Below are 10625 nucleotides of genomic sequence, written 5' to 3' on the forward strand. Positions count from 1 at the left end.
GAGAGAGAGAGAGAGAGAGAGAGAGAGAGAGAGAGAGAGAGAGAGAACGCTCAGATCAGCTCCATCCCCAGCAGTAGAGAAAAAATGGGTGTGTGAGGTGGGGAAGGGGTGATTGAAAATGGCCTGTGAAAATACAGAAAACAGGAAAGCATCTGTAATGAAGACACGGTTGCATGCAGTAAAGTACTATTTATAAAGTATTGTCCCTGACCCAGAGAGACTTGGCACTCTATTGGCGCCAAGTAGGAGTGGACAGGTGGGTATTTTCTTTTCTGAGGCACCAGCTCCCTCTGTAGTGTAGGCAGGTCTAGAACTCTCTGGGAAATCCTCCTGTCTCAGCCTCCCCAATGATAGGATTATAGGTGTGTGCCACTCTACCCAGTAAATCTAGCACTCTCACAAGGACCTTTGAACTGGGCATTCCCTAACTCAGCTCTGGCCAGAATGACTTCCTTGATGTTCTAGACTTCTCCTCCACTGCCTTCCCTCCAGGTATCTACCTGGGTGGTTTTCTTGCTTCTGTCAGGTCTCTATTCCAGGGCTTGCCCTAACCGCTCAACTCCCCTTATCTTCATTGTCCTGTTTTTCCTCCTAAAGCTCCAATCCCACCCACTACATTTTCTGTTTTTGGCTCTAGTGTCTCATAAGCCTTCCCAGAACAAAAATTCCACGTGAACAGGGATTTTGTTTTGCTCCTACAACGTGTCACGTTTCTAGCATCTACAACCTACAATGCCGAACACCTTGTTGGGGGCCAACACGACCCTGAAAGACTCCTCCTTGTCTGTGAAGTGGGGCGGGGTCTTGGCAAAATGTGTGACCCCTCTGACAGGCAGGGTTCTGGGCAGACGCTTGGTGTAGCACTTCCTCAGCTCTTTCCCCCCCACATCGTTGCCTGCTCCCCTTTCCAAAGGCTAGTGACAAGCAACAGGAATTAGGCCAGCTCAAATGTTAGTGGAAATTAAAGGCGAGAGCAGGGCTGAAACAGAGAACAAACGCAGACGCAAAAGTAAAGGAAACCGGGTGAAAAAGTAAGGCGGCGAAAAGGCCAACAGACGTCACTCTATCTGGTCACGCTCCCCGACTCCCCCGCGGCCGGGCGAGGCGCCCTTCCTCCGCCTTGTAGCCTCCCTGCAGCGGGTGCGAGTCACCATCGCTTAGGATAAGGCCGGGCCCGTAGTCCCACGAGGGAACCTCACACCCGCATCCCCCAGAAACCGGGTCCTGGGGGTGGGGGTGGGGGGCCCTGCTCCAGCCCCGGGGTGGGGGTGGGGTTGGCGCGGGGCGTCGGGACTACATCTCCCAGGATGCCTCGCACTAGCGCGCTTGCGCGGTGCGGCCGGCGGCGGCGGTCTGTTCTCCGCTGAGGAGGAGTGGGGCAGAGGAGGGAGGCAGCGGGTGAGAGTTCAGAGTTCAGCAGCAGCAGCCCGAGCCCATGATTCCCATATGCCCGGTAGTTTCTTTCACCTATGGTGAGTCTAATGTGGCCCCGTGGAGGCCTCTGCCTTGCCCTGTCCCGGCCCCGGGCGGCGGGTAGGCGCGGGGGTTGGGGCCAGCTCCGGGGAGGAGGCGGCGGCCGCCACCCGGGCGTGCGAGTGAGTGAGGGAGTGCGGGGAGGGAGGCGGACGGCGGCGCGGCCGCGGTCCCCGCCGGCCAGGGCGGCTTCTCACGGCCCCTTTTCTCTCCCTCGCCATCCCTCGGCGCCCCGACCCCTTGACGGCTGCCCTCCCGCCATGGGACCTGACTCTCCGTGCCCGCCGCAGTGCCCAGCCGGCTGGGGGAAGATGCCAAAATGGCGACCGGCAACTACTTTGGATTCACCCACAGCGGGGCGGCGGCGGCGGCGGCTGCGGCCCAGTATAGGTAACGGCTCCCCGCCTTCTCCCCTTTCCCTCTCCCTCCGCGCCCCGCGGTCGGTCGGGGCTCCCGCCGACGCTCCGGCCCCGCGGCCGCCTCCGCCCCCGCCCCCGCCCCCGCCGCACCGCCCCGAGAGCCCGGGTCCCCGCGGCGGGCGCGGCCTGGGGGGAGGGGGGGGAGACCCGCGCTCCCTCCCCACACCCGCCCTGCTCTGCCCACGTCGCCCTCGGCCGCCGGCTCCGGCGGGCAGCGGAGAGCCGCCCCCCCCAGGGGCCGAGATGGGGGAGGGATGACGGCCGAGGGGTTGGGGACGTGGAGGGCCTTGGACGGCCCCGGAGGTAAAATGGCCTCCCGCGGCCTTGGAGCGGAGCCGAGCCGCCCGCTGCGGCCCCTCGGCTTCCCGGGTCCCCCGCCTCCACCCTGTCAACCCCCCACCTCTTATCTTGCCTTTGGCTCGGGGCGGTGGGGGGGGGGAATGGAGAGAGAGAGTGAGCCGAGGGGCCTCGCGCCCGGGTGCGGAGTCAGCGGCCTCTACCGCGACGCCCCCGGAGCCCAGATCACACAGCAGCAGGTCTTTGTCGGTACCTTCCCTTGGCCCTGGGTCCCCGACGCCACCAACCACCCCCCCCACGCCCCCAGCCCCTCAGATTAACTGCCACTTTGCCAGCGTCATCGCCTCCATCCCCATTCCCTTTGGGTTTTCTTGCTCGCGGACATGTTAATATGCCAACCACCTGTGAATCGTTTAGCTGTTCAGACTGAAAAAGATGTGCGAAGTTCCTAGGGCAGATGATGGCGTGTTGTAGCCTTTGGAGCCATTGAGGACGGCTCCAAGTGGACCGGTGGTTCTCCTTTGAGGTCTTTCCCTCCCCCTCCCCACCCCCGCCCGGGGGGGGGGGGAAGAAAATGCCAGTGGCTGTACACCGGAGTCGTTGTGGTGCCTGGGATGAACTACCTGGGAACTCTACCTCCAGATAGCTGTCATTGCTCAAGTAGCTGTAATTCCTTATCCATCTTATCGCAGAAACAAGAGGCAAAGCTGTGTATTTATTGTACTGTTATGAATCAGAGTAAGACAGCCAATCTCTTCGTTCATGCAGTAAGCATACAGCTTTATGTGTGCATTGTATCGCATACTTAGCATATTTAGGATCATCATGGTTAAATTCAGACAGCTTTTTCATCCCATTTACCTTAGGCGAGTCATGTATTTAAAAGAGGCTCATTGGAAAACAAAATTTTAGTAACAGTATCTTCGTGATTTTTTTATGACATTTGGGACATTTTTTTGAGTTTCCTCTGTAAAAATGGGATACTGGCTAATAATTGGGGGCTGAAAATTCTAAAGGAAAAAAAGTTACTTCATTTTAGGGAATCCTATGATACAATTTACTACAAGAGATACAGTTTTATATATTACTGATAAAGAAAAAATCTATCAATCAAAAAGATGAGACGCCCCCATTTTTTAAAAAAGAGGTGTTAAAATTGTAAATTATTATATTACTGACTTAGGTATTTTACTAATTGTTAAAAGCCTCAATCTTAAGGTGGTGTCTTAAAAGTCTCTTCAGGCCAGTGCTGAGAAAAATGACTGAAATTATATCATCAGAGCAAAATCATGGGACATTTCAGACACTAACGTGTCATTTGTTTTACAGACTTAGATGTGAAACAAGCAAAGTTTTGTGAAGGGAGAAAACATAGTCAAACAAAATAATTTCTTTTTTCTTAGGAAATGGCCTCTTTGCCCATAAATCTATTGCTAATGAGTAACATGTGTTCTAGAAAATACTGTTTAACCATTAAATTCTTCTGTTCATTTTGTACAATATTTTTCTGTTTCCTTAATATTCACTGAATGACAGATTTGCATTTTAACTGTTTAGGTACTAAAAATTGGGAGCAGGAGTGTTGGGTGTTTTTAAAGTTTTTTTTTTTTTTCCCAAAACGCAGGCCTATAGATTTTAAAATTATTTCAATCCAATCAGTATTGTGAGAATGTTGAATACCAGCTTAAGTAAGCTTGGTAAATCCTGGTTACTGAATTGATTTCTAATGTATGGTTTAAAAGACTAGTCTTGGGGCCGGAGAGATGGCTCAGTGGTTAAGAGCACTGACCTCCTCTTCCAGAGGTCCTGAGTTCAAATCCCAGCAAGCATATGGTGGCTCACAACCATCTGTAATGGGATCCAGAGCCCTCTTCTGGTGTGTCTGAAGACAGCTACAGTGTACTCATATACATAAAATAAGTCTTAAAAAGAAAAAAGTAGATTTTTAGCTGCATGTATCACCAGAACTAATTATTAAGACACTGTCATTTTACAGAGGCATATGTGAAAATCACTGGTATTTAAACACAAGAATTTATGTGCAGTAATGCTAATGTTTGAGGAAGATGAATGAGTAACATTAATACTAACAATGTTGATTCTGATAGAACTTTAAGAGGTGGAAAAGCTTAGTTAGCATATATATATTTACACACACATATATATACACACACATATATATATCTTAATTTGAAAGATCTTAAACTTGAGGAAGTGTTTTAAGTCTTTTACATATGGATAAGTTGCTTCACAGTAATTGACTATCAATAACTCAGGGTGAACATCCAAAATCTCAATTCTAGTTCTTAGCTTTCCTAGCCATATCAATGTACAATATATTTGACTAAATTTCCCTTGGATTCCCCTGTACTCCATGCTGGAAGTGGAATGTTGATTCTTCATGCTTGTTGCAGTTGCTCTCCCACTAGCCCCAGGTTTGGTGTTTGTAATGCTATACTAAAGAATCAGTATGATACATTATAAGCAAGTTCCAAATAGATTATCTTCACTTGTGATAACTCATACTGAACATTTCTGTGTTGCGAAGTTATTCAGTCTTTGTGCTGTAAGGTCCCACTTTCTGTTTTCCTGTTTTGTATATTTTTTAAGGACAAAGTAAACTTAGGATGCCATTTGTTGTTGTTTTGTTTTCTTTTTTTTGAAGATTTGCTTCCAATTGAAAATTGTTTTGAATGTTGTGTATATGTGTTTATATATTTCTGGTAAGATGCTTAGTTAATGGGCGAGGGACACAAGACAAAGCAGGTTCTCCCCTGGAAAATGGTAACCAAAATGGCTTCATGGCAGAAAGTGAGTTTAGTTGGAGAACTTAACCTGTTGAGAAGGTATACTGTTCTTTTAAAAAAAGAAGAAGGAAAAAAAAAAAAAAAAAAACTAAGGGAGGACACACTCAAAAAACAAAGATAACATGTAGACTATGGTAGCCTCACATTCAACCTTGAATTGTAGTTCTTTTTGTTTCCACCTTCTAGGTGTTGGGCTTTTAAGTATTCCCATCACACCAAGCTTTTGTTTGTATTTATTTTTTGTGTTGGGGTATCATGAGAGTCTCAGGCTAACCTTGAGCTCACTCTGTAGCCAAAGATAACCTAAAACTACTCATCTCCCAGCTTCTCTTAGAGTCACACTCAGTTTAGCATAACCTTTTTTATTATTGTACACTGTTTCCTGTGGATGTGTGTCCGTGCCAGTGATGTATGTGGCCAGCACACCTGTGGAGATGAGGTTGCAGCAGAAATCCAATTCTCTCCCTCCACCAGTCATGTGGCTTGTAGGGCAAGTGCTCTTACCTCTCTTGCTGGCCCTAAGGTAATTTTTGATTCGGGGGGAGGGCAGGCAAATCCTGATGTTTTCATAACAAACTCTTTTTCATCCTCTTATTGACAGTGAGTTTCTCATAGTACTCCAAGGATTTTTTTTTTTTAAGAGACAAAGTCTCACCATGTTACCTTGTCTGGCCTGGAAATCACTAAGAAATGTCTGCTTCTGCCTCCTTGAGTGCTGGGATTAAAGGCATGTTCCATCATTCCCAGCAGTACTTGAGCTTTTAAAGGAGGTTTTATGGGACACACAAATATGTAATAAAAAAGGTCATTTATATTCTCCAGTGAGCAGAAATACAACCTTTTAGTGTCTTAAACAGCCATTTTCTCTTCACTTATTCTTGAGAAAAACCTCAAACATTTTTTATAATTTTCATATTTGGTCAAATACTTGTGTGTTCTCTGGATAACTAAAATCTTTAACTGGTACTTAAACTAGTTTTAATTTCCTAGCTGTAACTTGGTATCATTGATGTCTGAATGTTATTCTACCTTCAATAAAGTTGCTATTTAAATAATCATTTTTACCATTCTTATCAATATTTATTGAATCCAAAGAATGAAGATTATATAAATGTGCAAAATAATTACTCCCTTTATTCTTAAGACTCTTAGACCTGCAGCCTCAGCCTCCAAGTGTTGTAGTTGTGAGTCAGACATGTGTGGTGAGCATTTAAGAATCTAGTCAAAAAAACGCAGCAGCTCATCTAATGAGTTTGACATGTCTTTGGGAAATATATTTCTAAGTGTCTTAGATCACTAAAATAATTTGGGCAGGCAAACGATCACCTTGAATGGTCTGATTAGCCAGTGACTTTAGGGTTTTGCTTTTTCTCTTATACTTTGTACTTGAATGTGTAGAGTTAATAACACTGTCTTTAAAGAAAGAAAACCCAGGTGAATGGGTTTTGAAACCAATCATGAAGATAGAACTTTACTTGACTGTTTTGTGGTTTTTTGTTTTTTTTTTCAACTTTCTTATATTAGTTTTCCCATTGCTGAATCAGAGACCCTGGGATACATATATGAGTTTGAAATTATAAAGTTGCCACCTCAAACCCCGCTCCCTGCCTCTCCCCCCCCCCAAGGAAAAGGATAGTTGCTATTAGGCTTCTGGAATGTTCTATATATTTTATTATTAGCCTTGGGAGTGGGTTGAAAGGACTTGATATACCTGGTTAAGTACTTGCATAGCATGTCCAAGGCCTAGAGTGTAATCCTAACTTGTAGTGTATAATGGGGAAGAGAGTTAGAGTAAGACAGAATAACCATGTATAGAATATTGAAGTGTATGGGTAAGTATCCTTTACATTGCCTTTAGGGTAGCACATTGTTACAAAAAAAGATTTGAATTGGGAACTAGTTAAACTTAAATTTGAATCTAAGTTCCAGTTCTTTAGTCTATTGGCCAAGTCACTAACTTTTCTAAGAGTTTATTTCTTTAATCCATATTTCCTTTAAGTGAAGATTAAATACAATACTTCCTAGCCTAGAAAATGGTTTTTAGAAAGTGTGTCTAACAATGCTGTAGATTTTTAACTTATAGATTTAATTTATGGATTCCCAATTTATGTCTGCCATATGATTACTATAAAATAGGTGTTAGTATCAGTAGTAGGTCTCAGTTTCAATTCAGTAGGGAAGGAAGAAAAAATTTTTACAGATGGTATGACTATTCAGTTCATCACACAGACAAAAATAGGAACCAGTAAGTTCAGTAAATTTTTTGTAGCTAAATCATACAAAAATGAACTTCCTTGAGTTGGATATGGTGGTGTATACTTATCCCAGTACTAGAGCTAGCTTAAGTAAATTTAAGGCCAACCTGATCTACAAAGGGAGATTTTCTCTGAATTAAACAAAGCAAATTCACATTCTTGTTACAACAATGTTTTATTAAGTTATTAAATTTCAAATAACTCCTATTTATGTAAGCCAGTGCTCCACATCTAATCTATATCCATAGCATTGCCTGTGTTTATTCATAACTGCAAACCTATTGAAATAAAACAAATGAAATCTGCAAGGCTCATTAAGAAAAATGTACAAAAGAATAGTCATAAGAGGGCTGGAGAGATGGCTCAGTGGTTAAGAGAACTGACTGCTCTTCCAAAGGTCATGAGTTCAAATCCCAGCAACCACATGGTGGCTCATAACCATCCATAATAAGATTCTGGAGTATCTGAAGACAGCTACAGTGTACTTACATATAATAAAGAAAGAAATCTTTTGAGAGAGAGAGAGAGAGAGAGAGAGAATAGTCATAAGAAAGAGGTTATGTTAATGAAAAAATTTAAAAATCAAAACTGTTAAATTAACTCTAGTATACTTAATATAATCCTAGACTTGGGATTTCTGAAAATCCCGCAGTAACTTGATAGAGGGGTCTTAGTGATTGTATTGAAGCACTAATTATCCTAAAAGTAGTTAGGACATCTTGTAAGAAATGATTAAAAAAGGACTTTGGAAAATAAAATAAGAGGATGGATAGATCACTAGATTAAAGAGTTTAGAGATAGAGCCATGCTTATATAGATGAGTTAGAATGTATCATATATAGAATGCTTTTTTTTCCCTTTGGTTTTTTTCGAGACAGGGTTTCTCTGTATAGCCCTGGCTGTCCTGGAACTCACTTTGTAGACCAGGCTAGCCTTGAACTCAGAAATCCGCCTGCCTCTGCCTCCCAAGTGCTGGGATTAAAGGCTTGAGCCACTACTCCCTGCTAGAATGCTTACAGTAAAGGTAATTGTTTGTTTTGTCACAACAGCTGGCTACATTATTACTAAGAAATGATAGAGAGTTGAAATAAGTGAGTCCTTGGGCTTAGAAATGCAGTAACTGGCAGTGTTAGAATTACATACATTTTTTAAACCACTTAATAAAGATTGAAGAGTCAGCACTGTCCTTATCCATAAATTGTTCATGGCACCACTAGGGCCCAAGATAAAGATCATCTTTCAAGTATGGCATCTTTCCATGTTTGATAAAGTCCTGTGAAGTGTAGCTCCTAATGCATAGAGATCAAATTAATAAAATAAATATTGTGCTTTTATTTTTTAATACTCTATGATAAAAGGCATTTGAAATGGTAATTCACTTGGTGCTGGTACTTAATTTTTGGAGTCTGTGCTCTCAGAGTTTTACACTTACACTTGTGCTCAAAGATGGAGACAGATGTAGCTTCATACAAGTAACTCTGCTGTGGTCACAGTTGGTAACTTTTTAAGACTTAAGGTGTGTATGCCCACATCCACTGGTGCACAGGGGCAGAGAGAGAGAGAGAAAGTATGAGAGAATGTGAGCAGGTGCCTATGGAGAGTAGATGGACTCCCTGGAACTGGAGTTATAGGTAGTCATGAGCAATAAGAATGACGTGGGTGCAGAAAACCAAACCTGAATCTTCTTGAAGAGCATCAGATGCTGTTAATGTCTGAGCAATGTTTCAGCCACCATTCTAGACTTTTCAGGAAATGCTAAAATAGAAAATTGGGAGATAAGACTTAAAGTATCACCGGGCGGTGGTGGCGCACGCCTTTAATCCCAGCACTTGGGAGGCAGAGGCAGGTGGACTTCTGAGTTTAAGGCTAGCCTGGTCTACAGAATGAGTTCCAGGACAGCCAGGGCTATACAGAGAAACCCTGTCTGGGAAAAAATAAAAAAATAAAAAAATAAAACAAAACAAAAAAAGATTTAAAGTATCACTTTATTTGGAAACAGTTTTATTCTATGATCTAGGTTGGCCTGGAGAGTCATTATCTAGTCCAGCTACCTTCAAACTTAAAATAATCCTGCTGCCTCAGCTTGGTGTGATCCATCATACCTGGCTTTTAAAACATTTTCATGGAAGTCTACAGAGATTACTCAGCAGGTGGAACACCACAGTTCAGTTCTCAGCACCTCTATCAGCTGATTCACAACTGCCTATAAGTCCACCTCCAGGGGATCTAACAGGGATTCTGGCTTCCTAAGGTACACGTGTGTGTGTGTGTGTGTGTGTGTGTGTGTGTGTGTGTGTGTGTGTGTGTGTGTGTATCTACACATGTGTGTAATATATATGTATATACGTGTGTGTGTGTGTGTATAGTAAAAATTGAGGATTGAAGAGATGGCTGAGCAGTTAAAAGCATTTGCTACTTTTGCAAAAGGACCTGAGTTGGGTTCCTAGAACTCACATACATAGTAGTGACTTAGAAACATCCCAAACTCTAGCTCCCAGGGATCCAGTACTCTCTTCTAGCCTCCTGAGGCAACACCCATACACATAAAATCTTTTTTAATGTAAGTCTTAAAAAATAATAAAAATAAATCTTCAAGAAGACTTTTAGATGGTGGTGCAAGTCTTTCATGCCAGCACTCAGGTGACAGAGGCAGGTGGATCTCAGGATTCCAGGACAGCCAGGGCTACAAAGAGAAATATTGTCTCCAAAACCTTAAGAAAACAAACAAGAAAACCCATTGAAACATTGTGTATGTAAAAAGAAAACTGCACACATGATAGTTTGGTAATCTGTCAAAATAAGCACACTCGCTTGCATAGCCCTCACTTTAAACAGAATATTATCCTAGGAGGCTTCTACACTCTAATTTTTTTTTTTTTTTTTTTTTTTTTTTGATTCAGTGTTACTTTCAAAGCAATTCACAGTTCTTATCAGTGTTAGCCATTATTCCTTAGGTGTTTGCAAATGGAGTCAGGAAAGGAATAAGGGTTAGGAGTATAGATCTGGCTCTCCTCATGTTTGGTGATCTACTGCTAAAGCAGAATATATATAAAAACCAGAGAAAGTGTGGTGCCTGGCATGGAACATGTTTTGAATAAATAGCCAAAAGGATGAATTACAGACTTGTGAGACATTCGGTAGAGCCAGAGAAACAAGACCAAACAATCCTTGCATCATGTAGGACCTGGGAATTGAACTTAAGTGATCAGACTCCAGTGCAAGGGCCTTTACCCACTGAACCATCTCTCTACCTTACAAGGGCTGGTTTTATTTTTTTCATTAGTGTGAATAGTCCTTATTCCCTGAAGAAATGTCAGTGTTTAAAAAATGGTTTGGGGGCTGGGCAGTGGTGGCGCAAACCTTTTTTTTTTTTT

General features: G+C 43.2%; 1 protein-coding gene across 3 annotated transcripts in view; it reads left to right on the forward strand.

Moving 5' to 3' along the window:
* Positions 1–1339: 1339 nt before the first annotated feature.
* Zfr (zinc finger RNA binding protein) overlaps positions 1340–10625 on the forward strand; it is a 65057-nt gene continuing 55771 nt past the window's right edge. For all 3 annotated transcript variants that reach the window (XM_029544124.1, XM_029544125.1, XM_021208777.2), the window contains exons 1-2: positions 1340–1472; positions 1764–1863. In XM_029544124.1, coding sequence (XP_029399984.1) covers positions 1436–1472; positions 1764–1863 — 137 coding nt within the window. In that variant the 5' untranslated portion in view covers positions 1340–1435. The remainder of the gene's footprint in view (positions 1473–1763; positions 1864–10625) is intronic.

The sequence above is a fragment of the Mus pahari genome, chromosome 11, assembly GCF_900095145.1.
Source record: "Mus pahari chromosome 11, PAHARI_EIJ_v1.1, whole genome shotgun sequence".
NCBI lineage: Eukaryota > Metazoa > Chordata > Mammalia > Rodentia > Muridae > Mus > Mus pahari.